The sequence below is a fragment of the Triturus cristatus genome, chromosome 8 (genome assembly GCF_964204655.1).
Source record: "Triturus cristatus chromosome 8, aTriCri1.1, whole genome shotgun sequence".
Lineage (NCBI taxonomy): Eukaryota > Metazoa > Chordata > Amphibia > Caudata > Salamandridae > Triturus > Triturus cristatus.
In genome coordinates, this window is record NC_140591.1 from 1182836311 (window position 1) to 1182863347 (window position 27037).

General features: G+C 46.3%; 1 protein-coding gene across 2 annotated transcripts in view; it reads left to right on the forward strand.

Annotated features, from left to right (window-relative positions):
• The window catches only part of CYFIP1 (cytoplasmic FMR1 interacting protein 1), a 517233-nt gene that overhangs the window by 266629 nt on the left and 223567 nt on the right, over nt 1-27037 (forward strand). For both annotated transcript variants that reach the window (XM_085622863.1, XM_085622862.1), the window contains exon 22: nt 24924-25123. In XM_085622863.1, the coding sequence (XP_085478989.1) occupies nt 24924-25123 (200 nt within the window). The remainder of the gene's footprint in view (nt 1-24923; nt 25124-27037) is intronic.

A 27037-nucleotide genomic window follows, 5' to 3' on the forward strand; every position in this document is an offset into this window, starting at 1 on the left:
ATTCAAGAGGGTAAGACCATAACTAACACCTCTATACGCTGTGCCTTAGACGCAGCAGACGCAGCCTCCAGGGCCATTAACACTAGTGTCCTCCTCCGTCGCCACGCTTGGCTGAGAGTTTCAGGATTTAAACCTGAGGTACAAGCCTCCATATTAAACCATCCATTTGATCAAGAACATTTATTCGGTCCAAAGGTAGATGAGGCCCTCGAGAAGATGAAGAAAGACACAGATACGGCGAAATCTATGGGAGCCCTACAGTCACACCCTCCTAGGCGCTCCTTTCGCCGCTCTTCCTTTCGGGGCACGGGCAGAGGCTACTCCTCAGATAGCGCGTCCACGTCCTACAAATCCCCTGCTCAATCCACCTTCACAAGGGGTTATCAAAGAGGCGGCTATAAAGGCAATAGCAATAAAGGCAGAGGCAAAACAAATACCGCCCGCTCTGCCACCCCCTACCCAATGACTTTCCCCTGCTCCCTCCAGACCATCCCACTCCGGTCGGGGGCAGACTACAAAATTTCCTTCACGTCTGGGAGTCCATCACATCAGACAGATAGGTGACCCAAATTATTCGTTCAGGGTACTGCCTAGAACTCACATCTACCCCCCCCCAACATTCCACCCAGGCAACGCCCAATGTCACAAGAACATTCCACGTTACTAAAACAGGAGGTAATCTCCCTCCTACAAAAAGAGGCAATAGAACAGGTCCCTGCCGATCAGCAAAATGTAGGGGTCAACTCCCTATATTTTCTGATACCAAAAAGAGACGAGACTCTACGACCTGTCTTAGATCTCCGGCCCCTAAACACATACATACATTCGGACCATTTTCACATGGTAACACTTCAGCAGGTACTTCCGCTCCTCTCCCAGAACGACTTTCTCACCACACGGGACTTGAAAGACGCATACTTTCACATTCCGGTACACCATGCCCACAGAAAGTACCTCAGATTTGTAGTGGACGGGCAACACTACCAGTTCAAGGTGCTCCCATTTGGGGTCACAACAGCACCAAGGGTATTCACCAAGTGCCTAGCGGTAGTGGCGGCACATCTCAGAAGACAGCACATTCACGTCTTCCCATATTTGGACGACTGGCTGATAAAAGCCGCGTCCTACAACCAATGTGTACACCACACCGCCACTACAATCCAACTAATTCACCAACTAGGCTTCACGGTGAACCACCAAAAGTCCCAGCTAACACCATCCCACATAAAGCAATACCTCGGTGCCACCATAGACACCTCCAAAGCCATAGCCTATGCCAATCCGGCCAGGATTGCAAGCATTCAGGCTTTACGTCAAAAATTCATACTTCAACACTCCCTCCCAGCAAGAGTGTTTATGCAACTGATAGGGATGATGGCCTCTTGCATTTTCATAGTGCAAGACTCCAGATGCGTCCACACCAAGAGTGCTTAGCGCGCCAATGGAACCAGGCCCAGGGGCAACTGACAGATCTGGTGTTGGTAGACGGTCGCACCCATCGCTCTCTGCAGTGGTGGAACACCACACATCTTTCCAGAGGTCGACCGTTCCTGGACCCGGTTCCACAAATAATCCTGACAACAGACGCATCGCTCTCCGGCTGGGGAGCTCATCTACTACACCTCACAGTGCAGGGAACATGGACGCGGCAACAAAAGTTACTCCACATCAATCATCTGGAGTTACTGGCAATCTTTCTAGCCCTAAAATCCTTTCACACACAGATTTTAGGCAAGGCAGTCCGTATTCGCACAGACAACATAACCGCCATGTACTACATTCAAAAACAAGGCGGCACACACTCTCCACAGCTCTCTCAACTAGCACAGAGCATATGGAGATGGGCAATTGCACACAAAATCTTTCACCTAGCCCAGCATGTCCCAGGAGTCCAAAACACCATGGCAGATCTGCTCAGCAGACAGACGCAGCAGATCCACCAGTGGGAACTTCACCCGCAGGTTCTTCACCCGGTCTTTCAGATGTGAGGGCATCCACAGATAGTACTATTCGCCACCCACGAAAACAAAAAATGCCCAAGCTTCGCCGCCAGATACCCACACCCATTTTCCAAAGGCAATGCGATATGGATGAACTGGTCATGGAAATTTACGTACGCCTTTCCACCTCTCCCACTAATTCCATTAGTGGTGTGAAAGCTACAACAGCACTCCCTCACACTGATTCTAGTAGCTCCAACATGGGCCAGACAACCGTGGTACACCACGCTGCTGGAACTTTCGGTAGTGCCACACCAAAAGTTGCACCTCTCACCATGCCTCCTAACCCAGAACCATGGAGAGATCAGACACCCGGACCCAGCTCAGCTCAACCTTGCGATCTGGCTCCTGAGATCCTAGAATTCGGATACCTTAACCTTCCCCCCGACTGTATGAACGTTATCAGAGAAGCTAGACGCCCTACCACTAGAGCCTGCTACACTGCCAAGTGGAAAAGATTTGTTGTTTATTGCCATAACAACACAATCGATCCTCTAGACGCATCCATACAGCATATCATATGCTACTTACTCCATCTACAAAGATGTAACCTAGCATATACATCCATTCGGCTACACCTCGCAGCAATTGCCGCTTACCTACAAAACAGACAGCACCTATCACTTTTCAGAGTGCCTGCCATTAAAGCCTTCATGGAAGGCCTAAAACGAATAATTCCCCCCCAGAGTGCCACCCTCTCCTGTGTGGAACTTAAATATAGTTCTCACAAGGCTAATGGGACCGCCTTTCGAACCTTTGCACAAATGCGAACTGCAATTCCTCACATGGAAAACAGCTTTCCTTATAGCCATCACCTCCCTTAGAAGGGTCAGTGAGATACAAGCACTTACTATACAAGAACCTTTTCTCCAAATGCACCCGAACAAAGTTGTCCTCCGTACCAACCCAAAATTCCTACCCAAAGTTATCTCACCCTTTCATCTAAACCAATCGATAGAATTACCGGTTTTCTTCTCGCAACCTCAAACTGTTGCAGAAAGGGCTCTACACACACTGGATGTTAAAAGGGCCTTGCTTTACTATATCCAGAGAACACAACTTTTCAGAAAGACAAAGCAACTGTTTGTCTCTTTCTCTCCACCTCATAAAGGCAACCCCATCTCTAAATCAGGGATAACTAGGTGGATTGTAAAATGCATACAGATTTGCTACCACAAAGCAAAACGCACGCTATCTGTTCCCCCTAGAGCCCACTCTACAAGAAAGATAGGGGCTTCTATGGCTTTTCTAGGGAACATCTCATTAGATGATATCTGCAAGGCAGCTACATGGTCAACACCGCACACTTTCACTAAACATTACTGTGTAGATGTGCAAACCAAGCAACAAGCTAGTGTGGGCCAGGCTGTACTGAAAACACTATTTCAAACCACTGCAACAGATACCGGTGGTCACCGCTAAGGTTGGGAACTGCTATATAGTCTATGCAAAAGTGTGTAATCTGCAGCTCATATGCCTCGAACAGAATATGCTACTTACCAGTATGCATCTGTTCTTGGCATGTAGAGCTGCAGATCTACACACGCCCACCCGCCTCCCCGGCTACCTGTATCTGTTCCAGTCTATCACAACACACATGGGTTTCTTCACTGTTATTACTACGCTCCATCTTTCCCTGTTGGCGAAAAACAATCTGAGGATGGAGCCGAAGCCCATGCGCAATACGAACCAAGGGAGGAGTCACCGACCTAGTGACTTCCAAAGACTTTCCAAGAGGAAAAACAAACTGCAAACATCTGGGCCCAACACCAGATGGCGATCTATGCAAAAGTGTGTAGATCTGCAGCTCTACATTCCAAGAACAGATGCATACTGGTAAGTAGCATATTCCTTTTTAACACTTTTACAACTAAAACATTTAAGGACTGAGAAGGTTGACTTTGTTCCTTACGGATGAAGAGAATTGTTCTCCTTTTAAAGGAAATGCCCCCTATTCATGGGAGGATTCTGTAAAAAGTGCCCCTCCAAGCACACCCACGAAGGCAGCACTCAAGAGAAGACTTGAACAATTTCCTGAGCATAATTTATTTGGTACATCACTTGCAGCCACTTCCACATGCAATACAAAAGATAAGCATACCTCTAAGAACTATAGAGGGGATCAGTCTGTTGTAGAGAAGACGAAATCTACCTCGCCAACGATGAGACCGTCAACGACGACATCAACACATTCTTCGATGACGAGAGCTTTGTTCATGACGGCCATACCTTTGGCGAAGACAATTACCGTCAATGGAACCATTGACAATGACTCTTTCATCACTGACAACGCCGTTAATGGCCAGACTGTCATTAATAAACTTAAGAAGAGATGTTTTTCCCCATTAAAGGTGTCCGATTTACCTCCAACTCAGATATGAGTGATTATGCCTCGTTGACCGTTTACAGCCCAACGCAATTAGATTTAAAAAATGTCTCAGGTTTTGGAGAAGTAATGGACAATGAGGAGTTTATCAGCAAGATTATAAGTCTCAAACTACTTGAATTGGTATGAGGGAGAAACCACCACCAAGATATTATAGGGAACCTGATGTGGTCCAAGTGCCGATATCCTTTTTATCGACGTTTCAACAGAGGATGGATAGTTTTAATAAGTTATTACCACAGCAACCAGCTAATAATCCTAAAATGGTGTTACCTGCTACACCCATTCTGCCACCTCCTCCATTTGCTCCTTAATCGGGTTTGCCCCCTTTACAACCATCCCCACTACCTCCACTGCCAAAAGAACCATCTTCCAGATCGGTTCACAAACCGGATATGGATGATGTAAACTCCAATGATTCCATATATTCTGATATAGATGAGCAGGAGCAAAGACAATGAAGTATATCATAATGCACAGGAATTCATTGTCCCAAGTGGAAATGATGGTGGGTCACATCCACAGGATTCTACAGATGATATCTCTAAATGTCATTCATTAGTAGAAAGAGTTTCCATGAAATTCAACTTACCAATTGAGTCTGTAGATCAACCATGTTTTCTTTATGACTTTAAAAAGCACCCTCGGAGGTCTGTCAAGTCCATCCCCGTTCTTGATTATGTCTGGCTGGAAGGTTTGAAATTAATGAAGACACCGTCTACAGTTCCAGTGGTGATACCGCGTCTTTAGAAAAAGTATAAGGCTCCGGATTCAGCTCTGGCTTGCCTCACTGGTCATACAAAACTGGATTCAGTCATTTCTTGAACAGATCAGAGAGGAACAAAGACCCCAATAATGGCATCCTCTGTTCACCAGAAAAGGATAGCAAATGCATTGATAATCTGGGCCAAAGAATTTAGTCTATGGCAGTGACCTCAATTAAGACAACCAATGCCCTGGTAATTCTAGGTTGCTAAGATCGGCAGATGTAGCATGACATCGTCTCTTACTGGAACTCATTCCTGAAGATAAGAGTTGAGCAGCGAGAGCTATACTAGAGGAAGGGGTGCTTACTTCTTCGTTTGTTGTTAACGTAGCAATGGTTGTGTTGAGTACAGGTTTTTGCCATCTAGCAAGAGGTACTCTTTTAAGAAGAGAAGGCTGATTAAAGTCCACAGCCTTCCGTACTGACTTCAGTCTAACATTCTGAATATACCTTTTGATGGCCTCACTCTTTTTGGCAAACATGTAGATGATTAAGGATACTCCTTCAATCGAATCAAAGACAATCTTATGGGAGGTCCTCGGGGAGTAACAGAGGTTCCTCACAAGCACGTAACAATGACCATCAGAAAAGAGCATGACCCTCCGCTTTTCCATCTAGTTCCCAGAAGTGGGCAAGGGGGATTTACATTTTTGCTCCCACATGGGAGATTACAACATCAGACAAATGGGTGAAACACATTTTGCAATCATGCCATACGTTGGAGTTTATCCAGAGACCCCCAGTTTGTCCACCAAATAGGGAATATCATCTTCATTTGAAGGACCTTCAAATGGAAATTCTCATGCTTCTTATCAAAGGGGATCTAGAAATGGACCCCAAATCTCAAGAAAACCGAGGATTTTATTCCAGGTTCTTCCTAATAAAAAAGAAGACGGGTCAATGGAAACCAGTACTGGATCTGAGGCAGTTGAACAAGTTTCTAAAGATGCAGCCTTTTTGGATGATTATATGGCCTCCCCGGACTTCGGGACACATACTTTCACCAGTAGCGGCTCGCACAGGTAATGGCGGAGCGGCGGGTTGGGGTGATGGAAGTCGACAGACAACAGGATAAGTAATATTAAATAAATAAGGCAACTTACGTTTGATGCAGCGATGTGGCGAGCTCAGAGTAAGTGGTTTTATTTATTTATTTAATATGACTTATCCCGTGGTCTGTCGACCTCCACCACCCTACCATCGCCCACTGCTCTTACCTGTGCGAGCCGCTACTGACTTTCACATACCCATTCATCGAAAACACAGAAAGTACCTTTGACTCTTGGTAGCGGGACAGCACTACCAGTTCAAGGTGCGACTTTTCGGACACAAATTAGCGCCTTGATTATTTAACAAATGTCTTTCTCCAGTTTTCTCAGATGAGATTACCAGGTGTTCCCTTACCTGGACAACTGGTTTGTCACAGTGACATCAAAGAAAAAAGCAAAGGTTTCTATGCAGGCCTGCATCAGTCACTTCCGGAGATTGGGTGTCACTTTGAAAAGGTAGAAATCATCGTTAGAACCCCAAACAAAGATACAATTCCTCGGAGCAATTCTCAGCACACAGTTGGGGAAAGCTTTTCCATCAGTGGAAAAGGGTGAGAAAGTTGCAGATGGTAGTAAAGACTATTGCTGCAAAACAATCAGTCGCAGTGAGGCAATACAAGTCTCTGTTGAGTCTGATGGCATCATGTAGAAGTCTCATTCTGTTTTTCAGGCTCCATATGAGACCTGTCCAGCAAAAACTGGATTTGCAGTGTAAACAGATAAAAAAGTTATGGAAAAATACTGTCCGTGTTACAAAGTGCCTGAAGCAAAAACTGATGTGGTGGAGTAACCCAGCAAACCTAAATGCAGGGCTTTCTTTTCTGCCTATAACTGAAAGGGTAATACTCACTATGGATTTGCCAAGGTTGCATGGGGAGCTAACCTGCAAGAACTTTCAACGAAAGGCCTCTGGTCAGATGCAGAGAAGAGGCTCCACAGCAATGTGTTGGAACTCTGCACTACATGATTAGGTTCGCAAACGTTCCTCCCCACATTAGCCGGTCAACCAGTCCTAGTCAGAATAGACAACACAACATCTATGTTCTACATAGCTAAGTAAGGAGGAACACAGTCCAAACCTTTTTAGGAAGAGGCTCGGCTGCTGTGGAACTGGTCAATTTCTCACAAGATAGACATTGCTGTTGAACATCTGCCAGGCTGCTAACTATCAGGCAGATGTACTCAGTCGGCAAGTGTCAGATTGTCATGAGTGTGAACTAGAACAGAAGCAGATGGATTATATTTTCGATCATTGGAGTCACCACATAATCAATCTGTCAATCTGTTTGTCACTCTGAACAACGGGAAATGCCCGTGCTTCACCAGCTGATTTTGGAATCCGGGGACTATGGGCAATGCTCTTTCGGTCAGTTGGTCCAAGATATTTGCCTTTCCGCCATTTCCCCGGATCCCCAGGGAGGAAGGCTAAGATGGACGATTGCACTCTGACTACCTATAATTTGGCCATTTAGATCTGCCACAAGAATGTAAAGATATGCTGGCGCAGGCTAGCGCTCCAGCGACTAATATAGACTTACTACGCTAAATGGAAGCAGTTTTGTGTCTGGTGCAGGAGCAATGGTCATCATCCACTTTAAATAAAACCTATTCAAATCCTTCCATATTTGTTAAATTTAGACAGGAGTGGACTCAAATATTCTTCAGACCGAGTCCATCATGCTGCACCTTCAAGATTTAGGAGAACATCAACATCTACTATTTTCCCAAAGAAACATTAAACAGTTTGTGATAGAGCTCTTCAGAGGATTTCTACATCTTCATCATTCTCCGGTTCCATGGATACTTAATGCAGTCCTCAGTCAGTTGATTTTAGCTCCTTTTGAGCCGATACAAAAAGCACACTATTTTGTCTCATGAAAACAGCACTCCTCCTGACTTTAACATCTGCTAGTAGAGTGGAAGATATTCAAGCTTTCATCCTCAAGGAACCTTTTCTCCGATTCATGAAGGACAAAGTATTTCTCAGAAGCAACTCTAAATTCATTTGAAATGTTGCTGTTGACTTTCACGTAGATGAACCTGACATTTTTAGATCCTTCTTCCAAACTCATCTTCAAAAGCAGAATGATTGTTACGTTCTTTGGACTTGCGTAAATGTCTAAAATTCTATATAGACAAGGGAAAGGACATATGCACATCAAACCAGCTTTTTATGCCATTTGATCAATCTGTCCAAACACTGTATAGCTCGTTGGCTCTCAGCCTGCTTCGCTTTCTGTCATGCCAAAGCCAAGCAACCTTTCCATTGAAAATACAGGGCGCATTTCACCAGGGGCTTGGCTTCAAGTGTGCCCTTGAAGCCATCTGGAGGAGCAGACATACGTTCATGAAGCACTACTGCCTAGACTTGGGCCAAAAGCTGATGCAACAGTGGCACAGGCAGTCCTGAGAAACCTGTTTCATCAAAGTGAGCCTGCTTCCTGCTTTGTTGTATATTATAATGTGTACTGCTTGCTATTCTGATTCAAGAATGTGAATATATAAAAGATCCAATGGTGGAGAAGAAATGAGTTATTTACCTGGAACTCCAGTTCTCCAACATTGTTATATTTTATATAGCCACATGCGACCCTCGCCTCCTCGGTCAGAGGCTCATCCAATATTATTCTTAAACTTGTGCTTTGTAATCTGAGCTATGGTAGCCACCAGGGGGAATATAAGATCTTAAGCTTCCACCTCATTGGCTGAAGTTCGGGTTCTTTCAAATGAGGTGGAGGTGCTAGTAAAGATACCATGTTGTTTCAGGCCTATGGCATTTTTACACTGATTCAAGCATGTGAATATATAAAAGATACCAATGTAGGAGAATCTGGGGTTACTGGTAACTAACTAATGTCTTCCTGAAACTGTCCATCCTCTAGATTTTCTTTCATTTTGTGATATTCAGATGAGCGCATCATAAATGAACACATAATTTAATTGCATGGAGCCATGCTCAAGACGGTCTATGTAAGACTAACACTGACAGGGCAAGTAACTTGTCCCTCTCTCTGTGCTTATGATAGGAACATTAGAGAGTGCATGTTCAGTTGTACCTTGGTAATTCAATTTTTTACTGAGATGTTACATAATTTTGTTTGTAACACTTCTAACACCATCGCTTAGAATTTTTGTGTGCATTGATATTATGTACAATGAAAATATTTTATTTTGAGCAAATAGACTACACATCCTAAATTGAACACATTGACATTGGTAACAAAAACCGGTGTACCTTTAGGGTTTAACCCTTTACTTTAAAGAGGTATCCCTGTATCCTTAACATTTGAATCTTTTTTTTTAAATTAATAATACGTTTTATTAGTTTTGCATAGGAATGTGAAATGTACCAAAGATAACGCAGGCCTTGTGAGCCTTACATTCATGTGCCAGACAATGTCTACGGAAAATACAATTACACTTGGAACATTACAGTTTTCCCCCATTCCGGAGTCATAAGTAAAAATAGGTGGTATAGAGATTGTGTCCCTCCCTTCACAGTAGAGTTCATTCTTAGTGTAAGTACCTGTTTTACTGAGCTCAGGGGACCCATATCTGTTTTTGTGGCACCCTTCTGGTCTTGAACACCAGTCAGTTTTTCTATTGCAGCACACTGGTCCATACCCCTGATCCATTCCTGCAGTGGGGGTACCCGCTGCTCTTGGCCTCCAAGTAGTCCATGGCAATAAACGAGCAGGCATCATGTGATTCCCCTAGTGTATCCATATTACACAATAGTATTATTTTGGGGTTAAGGGCTAAAGGTTTACCCAGCACCTCCTAAACTGTTTTGTTCACCTCCTGCCAGTAGGTTTGTACAATTGTGCACTCCCAGATTACATGGTAAAAAGAGCCCTGAGCGAGGTGCTCCGGAAGCACTCAGCTGCCCCTCCATGCGACCCATATGCCTCATTTGGGATGGGGAGTGATAAATCCGATATAAGTACTTAAATTGTTTGAGACAAAGGCACATGGAGGTAACTAGCAGTTTAGGGGACATTTTCACCTCCCATCAACCCATCGCCATCGGGGGCACCTACGTCTACCTCCCACTGCTCTCTGTGTTGTGAAACGGTCTGGTGTGTTGTTCATGAGGGATTTATATAACCGCGAGATGCCCTCCCTGTCCCAGGTCATCGGCCACCAGCTTACATTCCAAGGGGTTAAATTCAGGGAGCGTGCTTAGTTCCTTCTTATAGTCTTCTAGGGCATACCGCAATTGGAGATACTTTTTAGAACTAAGAAGAGTGGCGATGAAAAATTGGTTGCTCACTCCTTGAACGATCTCAGGTGTCCCTCCCCAGACATCTCCCAATGTCTATATACCTAGGAGGTCCCAGATGCGTAACCCTGCTAGGCATGCTGTTTCTGACAGCCACCTCCTGCGCCAAATAGAGAGGCCCTCGTAAGGGTGCCAAACCATTGCATGTGGCGGGGAGCCACATACCAGCAACGTATGAGAGCCTGGGTAACTGGGGTAGTGAGTGAGGAGGTGGACTTACTGTACAGTAGATGGGCCTTTTCATACATCCACAGGTACACCAAAAGTAGGGAGAGCGAGTTGCTCCAGCTGGAGGACGAGATTGTCCACCTTGAATATGTGCTACTCCTTACCTTTACTGCCTATGAAGCATAGACTCGACCAGGCTCACTTTGCTCTTCGGCAAAAGCTTTTAGACTCAGCGTGACTGGGCTGACTGCATTCCCAGGGGTGGGTGTACAAGATGGGGGGAATACATTTTCAAAGTACTTTGCGTTCCAAAATTAAGAAGGTCGATATCAGGAATATAAATCGAGACTTCCATTTCACCCGAGCCAACCAGGGAGCGCAGGTCTTCCGACCGTACGGACATACACGTCAGTCCTCTTGTGTTTTCGGTGGAGCTCGAAAACACTGCGCGACAACTTGCGTTCCCCCTACCCTTCTATCCTTTCATTATTGCACCCGTGTTTTTTCTACTTTCGCTCGACGAAGCAGGGAGCTGAGGTCTCCTTGCTACACAGACGTACACGTCCGTTCACGTGTGTTTTGCTTTTAACATCAAAACACCGGAGAAGAGCGTCTCCTTTTCCTTTCCAGTTCATCCTTTCCATTTTGAACCAGTTTCTTTCATTTGACAAACCCGTGCCTACACTGGGTTGGAATTATCACCGGTACTTTGACAACACGAATTGACTTTCTTTACAGCCCTGAAGAGTCACAAGTTAACTACTTCGTGACGAAACACGTGTCGGCTGGTTTTCTTTCTGTATTGGCCTAAAAACTTGCTATAAAAGAATCTTCTTTGAGATATTCCTGATGTCGACCTTCTTAATTTCGGAACGCAGTCTGTGAGTGGGGTCACCTCTGCCCGGATCCAGTCATTACTATTGATCAATTGTGAAGCTCAGTAATACATTTTAACGTCTGCCCAGCCCCTTGAAGGGGGAGAAGGGACATTTCTCAAAGAATACCCTGGGCATTTTTCCATCCGAGATGAAGGTGGTAATGTGTGCCTGTAAGTCTGTAAAGAAAGTGGGCATCATCAGGTTCAGGGTAGTGTTGTAAGATGTATTAAAACCAGGGAAGGGAGATCATTGTAAAGAGAACAGCCCTTCGCGCTATAGAGCGTGGCAGTTTGGACCATTCTGCTATGTCTTGTCTCGCCCTGGCCAATAGTGGGTTGAATTGGAGTTTCCAGTATCTCAGCTAGGTGAGGGCCACCGTCATTGCCAAATACGGGATGCTTTCACCCGCCACCCGTAACGGAGACCCTCTGCCTCGAGTCCCAGTGCCCCTGAATGCGTGCGATTTTCGACTTACTTGATTTCACCTTGAGCCCCGATGCTTACCCATTAATCATTATGATTTCCATTGGTCGCGGGATGGTATCCCATTGCCTCTGAATAAAGAGGAGCATATTATCCGTGTGCAAAGAGATTCAATATCCTGCTCCCCCTTTCTACCCTAAAGCCGCTAAATCTAGCGTCCGCCCACATGAGATTTGTGAGGAGCTCCATCAATAGTGCAAATATTAATAGGGAAATCGCCCAACCCTGCTTGGTGCCCCTTTCTACCGGAAATTGCTATGAAAGTGCTCCATTAACTTGAACGTGGGCCCAGAGCTCTGTGTATAATATGGACACCCACCTCCTAAACCTGGGTCCAAAGGGCATTTTGTGTAGGATCACCATCAGAATGAGCCAATGTACTGTGTCAAAGGCGTTCTGTGTCCACAAGAAGAAGTGCAGCATCACTCGAAAGTGTATCAGCGTGGGCTTATGCTATGTGTAGGCGGCACAGGCAGCGTCTAGTGCTGCTATTTGGCATGAACCCATTTTAGTCTGCATGCACCAACGTGCTGAGACGAGTGGCCAAGACCTTAGCCAAGATTTTGACTTCAAGATGAATGAACGAGACAGGGTGGTAGGAACCGCAGTATGTTGTGAGTATGTCAGATTTAAGGATCACTGTGATTGTTGCACCCCAAGAGGTCGTGTGGCAAGCTCCCATGGTCAAAGGCATTCTCGTATAGTGGCAAAAGATGCGGAATCAGAAAGGAGGAGTATCTCTTGAAGAGCTGGAGGGAACCTCTCGGGCCTCGGTCCTTCCCTGAGAGCATTGATGAGATCGACTGCTGGATTTCCTCAGCTGTGATTGGGAGGTCGCGGCCACCCCCCTCCCCTGTAGAAAGTGACCGAAAGGGTAGGTCATTTATAATGGGGTTGTCCCGTTCGGCAGGAGGAGGTCCCTGATAGGCATATAAGGATTGGAAATGCGAGTCAAATTATCTGTCCAGATGATCCGCCCCTCTTATGGTCGTCCCACCCCCATTCTGCAGCTCGGCCACCAGACTGGATGGTCGGCAGTTGCGAGCCAATAGAGTAACTTCCCCGCTCTATCCCCCAGCTTATACTGGTTCGGTAGAGGGTTTAAAATTGGGGCAGGAAGAAATGACGCTCAAGCAAGTACAGAGTGGAGTCAAGGATGAGATAAATGAATACGGTGCCACAAGGTCAGGGGGAAAAAACCCAACCCCTGCGAGTGTGTAGTTCGGGACCCACGCTACAAATTTAGAACCAAGTCCTGTGCACGTTTGAAGAGTATAGGTTTCAGTGTAAGAGACCAATTTTCAAAATACTTTGCGTTCCGAAATTAAGAAGGTCGACATCAGGAATATCTCAAAGAAGATTCTTTTATAGCAAGTTTTTAGGCCAATACAGAAAGAAAACCAGCCGACACGTGTTTCGTCACGAAGTAGTTAACTTGTGACTTCAGGGCTGTAAAGAAAGTCAATTCGTGTTGCCAAAGTACCGGTGATAATTCCAACCCAGTGTAGGCACGGGTTTGTCAAATGAAAGAAACTGGTTCAAAATGGAAAGGATGAACTGGAAAGGAAAAGGAGACGCTCTTCTCCGGTGTTTTGATGTTAAAAGCAAAACACACGTGAACGGACGTGTACGTCTGTGTAGCAAGGAGACCTCAGCTCCCTGCTTCGTCGAGCGAAAGTAGAAAAAACATGGGTGCAATAATGAAAGGATAGAAGGGTAGGGGGAACGCAAGTTGTCGCGCAGTGTTTTCGAGCTCCACCGAAAACACAAGAGGACTGACGTGTATGTCCGTACGGTCGGAAGACCTGCGCTCCCTGGTTGGCTCGGGTGAAATGGAAGTCTCGATTTATATTCCTGATATCGACCTTCTTAATTTTGGAACGCAAAGTACTTTGAAAATGTATTCCCCCATCTTGTACACCCACCCCTGGGAATGCAGTCAGCCCAGCCACGCTGAGTCTAAAAGCTTTTGCCGAAGAGCAAAGTGAGCCTGGTTGAGTCTATGCTTCATAGGCAGTAAAGGTAAGGAGTAGCACATATTCAAGGTGGACAATCTCGTCCTCCAGCTGGAGCAACTCGCTCTCCCTACTTTTGGTGTACCTGTGGATGTATGAAAAGGCCCATCCTCGAAGAACTGTTTTCAGCGCCTCCCCAAGGATGCTTGGTGAGGAGGCTATATCTTTATTTAAGTCAGTAGTAGGTGATGGTAGTTCAAATCTGCTCGGTAAATTCATCATCCAGAAACCACCATGCATTCATTGGGGAGAGGAGTCGGCCTAACGGCTAGGGCGTTCGACCTCGAATCTGGGGAACTGGGTTCGAGTCTCTGCAATGACGCTGAACATCCTGTGATTCTGGGCAAATCACTTTATCTCCCCGTGCCTTCCAAAAATGAATGTGTCCTCATGTAACGCAACTGGTGCTATGTAAAGCGCTCTGATACCTGATTTGGGTCAAGTTTGTGCTATATAAAACTCCATAAAAAAAATATTCCCTGGACCCCGTTCCCCCAACAGTCTTCCCCTCCCCGCCCCCCACAGTCAGTAGCACCGGGGAGTGATCTGAGATTCTCCTTGGAAGGATTCACGTTTGCGTAATGAGCCTTACCTGAGGAGGCGAGCAGGAAATTGTCTGGTTGGAAGAAATTGGACGAAGGTGCCACAGGGAGGGGAGTATTATGTGTATTGTCTCTCTGCGTGATGGTATTGTTGCCAGACATCTGCCAAGTCCATCGTTTCAGCCCAGATCTGAAGACGCTTGGAGTGAGCGGTCCCAAGGCAGAAGTTGTGTCATATAATGGGTTCATCACAGCATTGAAATCCCCCGAATGAAGCAAAGCGTGGCAGCAGTCAACTGGTGGGGCAATGCCTCCAGGGTTGTATGCAATAGGTGGAGGGAGGTATACACGCTTCCGAGCGTCCATGCCAACCCTTCTAGTGTCCCATGTATTATCACGAATTGCCTGAGGTAGTCTGTGTGCACTTCATGTACAACCAAGGGGAACGTCCTCTTAAGCAATATGGCCACCCCTTTAGATCCTCCCGTATAGCATGCATGGTACACTCTTAAGTACCCATTTCTACATAGTAAGAAACATTCCTTTCTAATAATAGGTGGATTTTCTGAAGCATGAGAACAGCTGGGTGTGAAGTCTTTTAGCGCATGCCAAAACGGCCCCCCAATTAATCTTGTCATTAAGTCCAGGTGACTGTTGTGTTTCCCCTGTGGAAAATGCTACTATATCCTTGCCCATTGGGACTGGTGCTGCAAGAATTCAGTCAAACAATGGTTTGGAAAAGGGCCCGGAACATCAAACTAGTGAACAAAACCACATAAACTAAACATAAGCCCTCATACGATTCTGAAACTGGCGGTATCCAATACCCTTCCCACCCTTCCTACACTTCTCCCCATTAAACATCTGTCGCTGACATGAGTGGTTGCTTCTCAGTGTCCCCTGTCCTGGATGTTTAGGATCTGGGTATCGCCAGAGGACCTTGCACCTCTCCCATCTCCACAAATCTAAAGGAGCCTTCCAATCCGGCCCGGTTCTAGAGGGTGAGCCAGACCCACCCAAGATAGCACCATGGCCCACCCAAGGCCCATGCACAAACAGAAAACATCTTCTGTTCTTTTTGTTAAATAAATAAAAAAACTCACAAAGACCTGCAGACTTGCAATCAAAGTGTAATTGTGCAACTTTAATCTATAACGCTAATGTCGAGTGCTACTTGAGGTGCCTGGAGAGAGGGGTGAGGTCCCAGGAGGGTGGCTGCTATTAATGTGCACGTATAAACTGAAGGGGTACCTGAGAAACCCCCACTATATCGAGACCACAAGCTCCCAGTAATTAAGAGATAGAATCAGTTATTTGGCAGAAACAAAATGCAGAGTTTTGCCATTGCAAGGGAAGTAAGTAAAAATGAACATTTAATCAGGATATATGTCTTAGTAGTGGTTTGTTATATTTTCTTTCTGCTGTGACATTATTCATTAGAAACTTAAAGAAAAGACACTACACTTTGTGGCACAGGTGAATGTGCATTTATTCTCACCCAACAATTTTTCTCTCATTTTGCCACATAAATAGACTGAAATGTCTTACAATCAGGGCCACTATAATTATGTATTCTGCAGATGCAGCATTTTATGCCTAATTATGGATTTGTCACATTTGCGACATAATCCGTCATATCTGCATAATTTGCAGTTTTGCAGCGTGAATCTTTCTGGATTCACTATGCTGTGCATTATTCCGTGATCTGGTGGTTGGGTCCGGATTCGTAGTCTTTCTTTTGGTTTTTTTGGGGGTTTTTTTGTAGCCCAGGTGGGCGTCGACGTCCCACCATTTGGTGTACCTCTCGTGACATCGGCGTGCTTCCTGCAGAAGTCCCACCTTTGGGGCGCCATCTTCAGATTCTTTTTTCCGCTGTTGGGTCTGGATCGTCAACGAGAAGCTCCAGAGTTTGAACGAAGAAAGAAAAAGAGCATGAGTTTCATCGAAGGAAAATAAAGCAAAGACTACAGAGAGGAAGAACATAGAGCCGGGACGACGAAGAAGGAAGAGAACCTCGAAATCTTCGACGTCCAACGGAGAATGCGCACTCAGGAACTCTGAGCGCAGGAATGGACAAAACACCTTTTAAATTCTGCCGTAACTGCCACCACAAATACGCGCAGAAGGACCAACATCCGGTCTGCAACCTTTGCCTGCCTATCGACCACGAGAGCAAGGACTTCAACGCCTGCTCCGCCTTCACGCCGAAGACCCTCCGGGTGAGAGAGAGGCAGAGGAGAACCAACTTCAACATGGAAGGCAAGGGTAAGGCCCCGTCTCTGTACGACCTGGGCCTCTCAACTGACGATGAAGACAACATCGCCTAGGGACCTGATGACTTCACGGTCGCAGAGACCGATCAGAAAATGTCTGACAAGATAGGAGAGACATCGAGCACAAACCCCCCGAGAGGGCCCCGAAAACCAGACACTGACTCGAAAAAACCAGAGTCAAAGTCCTCGAAAGGAACACAGGCGCCGAAAATTTCGACGACCGCGAGTGGATTCAAGGACGATAGGCCCAGCGGATCCTTCGAGAAGGACTCCTAGGTGCCGAAGACTGCCCAAAAACAAGGTTTGTCGAAACAGGCCCACGAGGTGGGGCGTTCGACTTCGAAAGTCAAGGACGCGTCGACGCAAGCTCCGTCAAAAAGACCAGCGCTCGACGCCAAACAGGCCTCCGAAATGGAGAAGAAAAAGAGGAGGCGGAGATGGAGAGCATCCTTCAAAGGAAGAAGGAGTTCGATGAAAAGATGAAGAGATTCACAATCCCAGCGAAACCGGCGACGGTTCTCGTCGAAGTCGAGGAGCAGGAAGAGTTCGACGCCGAAGAGCAGTCGAAAGCTCCTGAAGAAGGGGAAGAAGATCTCTATTATGAGGGAGAAGGAGAGGAGGAGGAGCAGTCGATCTACGGCTCGGCACCGTCGACGACGCAAGAGCTGGAATGGCAGGACCTCGATGCCGAAAACCCAGAAGAGCCCGTAGAGACATATCCTTCGAGGCGTTCGCCGCCAGGTGATATTGGGGCGTACAACATGGTCATCAAAAGCGCGGCGCGGCGTGAAACCGAAAGCAGATTTTCTACTCGAAACACTGCTACCCATCCAAACTAGGAGCCAGTTCCTCCCCATGCTCCAAAGAGTTATGAACCAAGGGAAAGAGGCGTTCAAGGACCCACCAACATGCCGATCCATCACGCCCAGAACAGAAAAGAAATCCAAACACTCCTCACAGGACCCTCCATATATCAAGGGATCCGTCACTGCTGACTCCATTATTGCATTCACGGCCAGAAAAAGGGCCAATGTCCCGGCGACCTCTGGGCCACCTCCTGACAAGGAGAGCAGAAGGATGGACCTCATTGGAAGGAAAATAGAGAGGAACGCTGCAATGCACTGGCGCATGGCGAACTCAAATGCGCTACTGAACAGGCACCAGTACCAACATTAGGGACGAGATGGGGGACCTAATCAAACATCTTCCCGAACAATACCAACAAAGGGCTTCCCATCTAGTGGAAGAGGGGAAGAATATAGCTAACTCATGCCTTAAGACGGCATTGGACGGGGCAGAGACATCAAGCAGACTGATGGCGATAGGAATCACTGAAAGGAGGCAGGCCTGGCTCAGAATTTCAGGATTCAAACACGAGGTCCAAAATAATATACTGAATACCCCTTTCAACGGAGAGACACTGTTCGGGGCACCGGTGGATGAGAAGCTCACCCAACTCAAAAAAGAGAATGAGACGGCAAGGTCCATGGGGGCCCTGCAATTCAGGGGGATGCGAAGAGGTACCCCGACTCGGAGACCTTACGGAAGGGGAGGTAACCAGCCGGGAACGTCACACCAAAGTTTCCAGCAAGGCGAGAGCCACGGCCAACAGGGGCAGTAGAAACAAAACTGGCAGTACCAGCCTAGAGGCCAGTCCTTTCGCGGTAGGGGGAACGGACGAGGACAAAGAAGAAGAGGGGGAGACCAACCCACCTCAAAGTGACTTCGCACGGAGAAGATGGCTCACCCACAATATACCTCCAAGGGTGGAGCACAAAAAGAGCAAAATGGGGGGGGTACACAAACCAAACGCCTGCGAGCATGCAACACCAGTAGGCGGAAGACTGAGGCTTTTCCTTCGGGAATGGCAAAAAATAACTACAGACAAATGGATACTCAACATCATTCAGTACGGATACTGCATAGAGTTGGAAAGGAGCCCTCCAAACAGAAAACCAAAAAGAAGGGAACACTCAAGACAGGAGCTAGCGCAACTCGCAGAGGAGGCACTACAGCTGCTCCAAAAGGAGGCCATAGAACCAGTACCTTTCAAGGAGAGGAACAAAGGAGTGTACTCAAACTACTTCCTGGTACCAAAGATGGACGAGACACTAAGACCCATCCTGGATCTACGGTTCCTAAACAAGTACGTAAGGATGCAAAAATTCAAAATGACATCCCTACAAGAACTACTCCCACAGATGGGAGACGGGGACTTCATGTCCACAGTGGATCTCAAAGACGCCTACCTGCACATCCCAATGAACAGGCGGCACAAAAAACTGTTAAGGTTCACAATCAACAAAGATCACTACCAATTCACAACCCTGGCATTTGGGCTGAAGTCCGCACCAAGGGTTTTCACAAAATGCCTTGCAGCAGTAGCAGCGTACCTGCGGAGGGAAGGGATTCATGTGTACCCTTACCTCGATGACTGGCTAATAAAAGCAAGTTCACGCGAAAAATGCGAGGAACACGCACAGCGGGTCACAAGGACACTAACAAACCTGGGGTTCTCAATACACTGGGGGAAATCATCAATGAAACCAGAGCAGGTGAAGATATTCCTGGGGGCACAGATCAACACCATAGACAGAACGGTGATGCCCAGCGACAAGAGAACAATAGCCCTGCTGAAGGAGAAGCGCCTCTACCGGAAGGGGCAAGCTCTGACAGTGAGAACAGCGAGCAAGGTCATGGGGATGATGGCGTCATGCATCCACCTAGTCCCCAATGTACGGCTTCACATGAGACCATTCCAGGAATGGCTGCAACAGCAATGGTCACAGGCAAGCGGAAGTTGGGAGGATCTAGTGGTTGTTACGCATGCAGTGCAAGAGGAGATAGCATGGTGGAACAGAGAGAAACAGAGAGAACATAACTATAGGAAAGCCCTTGACACCACCAAGCCCAACTGTGACCATCACCACAGACGCATCCCAGATAGGATGGGGAGCACACATGAACAAGCTCAGAGTGAGGGGTCTGTGGACTCCAGCAGATGCGGTCAGACACATCAACTACCTGGAATTGAAGACCGTACTGCTAGCCCTGAAGGCCTTCCAGAGGCAGCTATACAACCACAAAGTGTTGATACAGACGGACAATACTACAACAATGTTCTACATCAACAAGCAGGGAGGAACACCATAGTTCCCCCTTTCCACTCTGGCACAAGAGATTTGGAGATGGGCCATCCCACTCAAAATAGACCTGCTGGCCATACACCTACCAGGGAAGGACAATGTGGAAGCTGATTGGCTCAGCAGGCAGACCTCGGCATCCCACGAGTGGGAGCTCAATGGACAGGAAACGCAAAGGCTATTCAAAAGGTGGGGCACACCGACAATAGACCTGTTTGCAACACACCAGAAGGCAAAATACCGAAACTTCGCATCCAGACAACCAGAAAAACAATCCCAGGGGAATGCCCTATGGATAAGTTGGTCAAGGACATTTGCATACGCTTTACCACTGATACACAGGGTACTCAACAAGTGCAAGACCAGCAACATGACAATTATCCTGGTGGCACCACAGTGGGCAAGACAGACATGGTACTCACAAATAGTGGGAATGGCACAGGGCCCTCCACACAAATTCGCAAAAAGAAAGGACTTGCTCTCCATGCAGAACGGAGAGGTTCTACACCCAGAGCCAGAGAGCCTCGGACTGGCAGCTTGGCTCCTGAAGACATAGAGTTCGCACACCTTAAACTACCTCAAAGCACTCTGCGAGTGCTGCGGGAGGCAAGGAGACCAACAACACGAAAATGTTATGGGGAAAAGTGGAAAAGGTTCACAATGTGGTGCAGCAAAAATAAACTGCAAAATAAAATGACAAGGGAATCAACGGTGCTTAGATACCTCACACACCTACTAAAGGCTAAACTATGCTCATCCTCGCTGAGGGTCCACCTAGCGGCTATCGTAGCTTACACACGAGGTGAGACAGGAGGGAGTTTCTTTACGTCATGAGTAGTAAAGAGATTCCTGGAAGGGGCAAAAAGAATAGCGCCACCAAAGAGGATGCCGCCTCCGGCATGGAACCTCAACATAGTCCTTACGGAACTTATGAAGGCGCCCTTTGAGCCCATTCACAAGGCCTCCCTTCAAATGCTAACAATGAAGACAGCCTTTCTGGTGGCAATAACCTCACTGCGCAGAGTAAGCGAGCTGCAAGCGCTAACGCTGCAAGAGCCCTACATCCAGATACACAAGGACAGAGTCGTAATGAGAACGGACCCACACTTCATGCCAAAGGTGGTGTCAGCATTCCATATAAATCAGACCATTCAAATACCAAGTTTCATTCAGAACCCAGCAACAAGCGCAGAAAGGGCACTGCACACTCTAGACGCTAGAAGGGCGGTGATGCACTACATCGAGAGAACCAAAGAACACAGGACAACCAAGCAGTTTTTTGTGTCCTTCGCAACAAGCTTCCTGGGTAGACCAGTGACAAAAGGCACCATCGCACGATGGATTGCACTAACAATACAGTTCTGCCACAAACAGGCGGGGCAAGAACTATCGGAGGGGCCACGGGCCACTCCACAAGGAAGAAGGGAGCAACAACTGCCTTTCTGGCAAATACACCCATTCAAGACATATGCCTGGCGGCAACATGGGCTTCGGTGCATACGTTCACCAAGCACTACTGCGTGGATATACAGATGAACAAGGAATCACAAGTAGGACAGAAGGTGCTCCAACATTTATTCAACGACCAACGCTCATCTTCCACCCAGCCACCACAAAGATAAGAAACCGCTACAAAATCTATGCACAGCATAGTGAATCCAGAAAGATTCACGCTGCAAAACGAATAGTTCCTTACCTGTCGGTGTAGTTTTGCAGCTTGAAGATCTTTCTGGATTCACTAGCGAACCCACCCACCTCCGCCAGGAAGATGAGGCAGGAGAAAACGGTGGAAGGACAAAGACTAAAATAACAAGATAATACTGAAAGGATATATAAATGGGAAATTACTAAAACGCCTAGGGTAAAAAAAATTTTTTAAAAAGGAGAGAGGAAGGGAAAAAAGAACCCAAAGATGGCGCCCCAAAGGTGGGACTTCCGCAGGAAGCATGCCGACGTCACGAGAGGTACACCAAATGGTGGGACGTCGACGCCCACCTGGGCTACAAAAAAAAAAAAAAGAAAGACTACGAATCCGGACCCAACCACCAGATCGCGGAATAATGCACAGCATAGTGAATCCAGAAAGATCTTCAAGCTGCAAAACTACACCGACAGGTAAGAAACTATTCGATTTTAACTAAAAGCCATCATAAGCAGATAAAAAGCTACTAAAAACGCAATGACAAGTTGCTGCACAGTGGAAACCCCTTTATAAAGGTTTACTTACTGATCATCTTTTTGTTGCTTATTGCTGTGGCTGTGTTTTAAACTGGTACTAATGAGAGTAAACTTTGCTCCAGTCAGTGTTAACGTGTAAAAAATGACAGAATAATAAAGAAAAACTACCCCACATTGCGCTTCATAGCTTAGTCAACCCTGATATATAGTTTGGTCCTCCCTCCGCATAATTCCGATGGACTTGATTATAGTGCAGCTGTTACCCCTCAGGTTCTAAACTGATAAGATAATATACTGGGGTAATGCGCTTGCTGTGCAGATCTTTCTACAATCTGTGGCTTCACAAGGTCAATCCTTGCTACTCAGCCTTCCATTTCTGGAAGAAAAAAACATGCGACAAAGTTGAAATCTGCCTTTTCTGCATGGTCACTTTAAATTTTGACACCTTTTTCAGGAAACTATTTTGCTGTTTTTTTTATTCTGTACACCTTACCCCTGCTAAGCAGGAATAAAGTGCCTTTGATCTAATTTTAAACATGGCTAAATTAGCTTATTACTAATTGACCCATTTAAAGTGCCTACAAGTCCCTACTATATTGTCTAGAAAATCCACCTAGGACCTGGAAGTTAAATGTCAGTTAAATTGCACTTGTAGACTGCAGCACCTATTGTGCAATCCACAAAGTGGGCCTGCAAAACATGGCTTCAAGTCTACGATTGCAGCCTGACTGCTTCAGTGTAACACCTGCAATGCAACATGTTAAAATAACCCTTTTGATCTCCGTTTAAATGTGAAAACGTCTCCTCTGTGCAGGCCTTGTAGCCTACAAGGTAGGGTGAATGGCATTCTGGAAGCGGGATACATAACAAATTAATGTCACCACGTTCATGTTCATAGGAAGCAACAAGGCCCCAAAAGCTATTTTCACTGTGGTAGGCTTGGCTGTCCTAAACAGATAAACAGAGACTAGATTAAAACAGGAGTAGCCCCCACCCACTAGCTACAACCAATCATAAATGTATCACCCCAAGGCACCCTCCTCTCAACACTGTCTGTACCAGTAGAAGATCAGAAGAGGACTGGACCTGCTGTTTGTGACCTTAGAGGAGCCTTGCAGAACTAGAGCTGATCCCTTTTGTATCCAGGACAAAGAACTGCACTCCTAGGGTCTATTGGCTGACCTTCTATGTTGCTTCAGGGACACAACTAGCTGCAAGAGGCCTTCTTATCAAAATGACCAGCTGACCAGTGGCTACTGGATCTGGACTGAACTTGGCAGTTGGTCTCTGACTGACACACTGGGAGTTTCGAAGTACCTTTCCCTGAGATCCATATGGCCAAAGAAGTGTACTCCTGTGGTTAATTGGGCACCAGAACAGTATGGAAACTTCTGTACTACCCGGAACGTACAAAACCCTCCAGAAAAACACAACTATTTGTTTTGTTTTCAAATCCACATAAAGGAAAGGTAATGGCAAAATCAGGAATAGCATGATGGATTGTCAAATGTATCCAAATTTGTTATGCTAAATCAAAACAAACATTAACAACTATGCCAAGGACTAATTCGACAAACAATAAAGGAGCAACCATGGGCTTTTTAGAGAATATCTCTCTCAGTGACATTTGGAAAGCAGCTACATGGGTGAGCCCACATACATTTACGAAACATTGTGTGCATTTTCAAGCAAGACAACAAGCCCTAGTTGGACAAACAGTCCTTCAAACATTATTTCAAACAAGCGCTCCATCTCATACCTAAAACCACTGTGAGAGGGGTACTGCTTTGCAATCTATGCTAAAACAACAGTTGGACAGAATGCAGAACCGTGTCATACATTCACCCCGGTACAGAGATCTGGGCCTAAATCCATCATTTTTTTGCTCACCATGCCATTCCAGTTTGAACCCAGCCGTATGCAAATCTGTCTTGACCCTGTGCTTCATGGGAACAGTCCAGCCCGAACTGTGATCTCCTCTTCAGCCAGGATAGTTTGATTCCAGTTGCATGGAGAGCACGGGATCCACGTCTGGGCATAACCGTCCCACTCGGGGTGACAAATGCAAAAACAACAGTTGATGGGCTGAATGCAGAACAATGTCATACATTCACCCCAGTACAGGAATCTGGGCCTAAATCCATAGTTTTTTGCTCACCATGCCATTCCGTCCATCAATTGTGTGTCTTTTGCATGCAATTTATGCTTAGCATGTGTATCTGCAGCCAACACCTGCTTCGAATGGAGTATGTTACTTACCCTGTAAGCATCTATTCATAGCATTCACATAACCCTCCCGCCTTCCCAGCAGATATTAGATTGTGAGAAGAATACACACAAATACAACATGTTTTACAGCAAATGCTAACTTATCAGACTATATCCTCACTCCATATATAGCAAGGGGAAAAAACATTATCTAACAAAGGAGCTGCTGAACATGCGCAATACCTCGAGGGGGACGTGTAAAGGACGCCGATCATAAAACGTCCTCGAGGAAAAACAACTTGCAGAGCCTGAGCCCAACACTAGATGGCAGGAGTATGCATAGCATGTGAATCTGCAGCACTACACACTAGACAAATATGCTTTTGTGGTAAGTAAAATACTCCTTTTGTAAGTATTTATTTTTAGAACTAATAATTATACAGTCATTACTAATGAAGTCTTTATTTTGTGTTAGGTTTTGATTGTAGCATTCAGATAATTGATTCTGTGGACACTGATGAAGTTTAATAGTGAGTTCTCATATTTTTTCAGGAGCTCGATGGGCTGATTGAAATCAACCGTATGACGCATAAACTTTTAGGTCGATACATGACATTGGACAGCTTTGATGCTATGTTCAGAGAAGCCAACCACAACGTGTCTGCCCCTTACGGCAGAATCACTCTCCATGTCTTCTGGGAGCTTAACTATGACTTTCTCCCAAACTACTGCTACAATGGGTCCACGTACAGGTGAGTGGAATAGTTGCGTATAGATAGATATATGCTGGAGGTGGTTATTTATCTTCAGGCACCCCTGGTTTGTCTTTGCCTGCTTTTGGAACAGAGTATACATTGTTCTGATGGATACTTGTACCTGCCGACTCCCCACCTTTCTAATATCCCCAGGTAGCAGACTGGATCCCGAGAAATTGCAATAGCTCTTCTACACTGTCATTTGGCTCCATTTCGGTGTTGTATACCACCTCGGACTTAACTTAACCGGAGCCATATAGTGCCACCCTAATGATCCTTGTGAGAAAGTGGCCTCTTTCTGCATGGTATGCCCCCACTTTTTGCTGAATTGCGGATTTTCTTTGAGTGTGCCCTGGGCTCCTACTAATCAGGTACCCAGGGTCTATGTTCCTTCCCTAAAATTGCATTGAAGCCTAAACCCATTTGGCATCTCTGGCCACAGGTCAGCCCCTGGCAAATGGTACAATAGGTACCAAGGGCACTGTGACCAGAGAAGGCCTCTAAGGGCTGCAGCACTTATTGTGCCACCCTTAGAGGTCCTGTACCCTGACACCCACACACTGCCTTTGCAGGCTGCGTGTCTTAGTGCAGAACAAAGTGAAGAGTCGACATGGCACACATCCTTGTGTGCCATGCCTACAAACCACTGCCCTGTTGCTGGAGTCACCCCTCTAGCTGGGTGCACTATACCAGTGGTGAGGGTACAGGTGCATGAGCCCTGTACCCCTACAGTGCCCAAGTTCATTCCTGGGCATTGTAAGTGCAGTGTTGCTGTTAAGAGTATATGGTGCCGGGAGATAGTCATTACGAACTCCACAGCACCATAATGGCTACACTGAAAACTGAGTGTCATGAAGCTCTGAGGCTGTGGACATGATGTAAGTGACCACCCCTTAGAAAGGGTTGCTGAGCTGGATCCATGAGGAATCTGTATGTACATGGAGTATTTACCAGAAGCATTGTTACCAAAGGTGAGTAACTGTTTGTTCGAAGCATGTTTTGCTGTAGATACACATGCTCTGCATACTCCTGCCACCTAGTGTTTTGCTTGGACGTTTACACTTTGTTTTTCTTCCAAGAAGTCTTTTGTGTCACAATTATAGCGACTTCTCCCTTGGCTTGGAATGCGCATGGGCATCAACTCCATTTTTAGATTCTGAATGTGTATCGATGGGGCTCTGTGTTCAGTGCGAACACCGCAGTTTTTGAGTCTTCTATTTTCATCTTTTTGACGGTAGCATTGAAAAACACTTAAAAGACAATAGATTGCAGTTGTCTTTGCAAATCAAGGTATTAGAAGGCTAAAATATTCTACACGTTACAGTTAGGGCCTTGGGCCCTCTTTGGGGCTTTTACACCTTCCTTCAAACTTTCTGGACGAAAATGCACCTGGAATGATGGAAAGAGAACCTTTTCAATATTGTCCACAGTGCCACTCCAAGTATCCTTGGAAGGATCACCACCAAGTCTGCAACCTCTGTCTCTAACACGTTGACACCATTTGTGGTCGTCCTGCTGTACCTTTAGGTCCAAAAAGACCCTCTGGCACCAACGGGAGAACAGGTGAACCCATAGAATTCAGCACCAGGAACCGGAAACCCCTGAAGTTTTTGGGGAGGAGGACATCAAGGCACAACAGGAGGAAAAGTCTGGACAAACAGAACAAGAGATTACCCAGTTGTCTCCGAATGTCGAGACATGGTTCTCCTCGAAGTTTGAGGAAGAAGAGCAGGAAGAGCTCAGAGTCGTCTCCAGCAAATCAAAGATATTGACTGAGCACTGTGTCCTCTGAGGGTCACCTCAACCCAGCACAGCGGTCTTGAGCTGAGGGCGACCACTCCCACCGTAAAGGCATGGCCTCTAGCCCTGGATCTCAGATGCTCAGTGGGCACACCACTGCCTTTAAGCCAT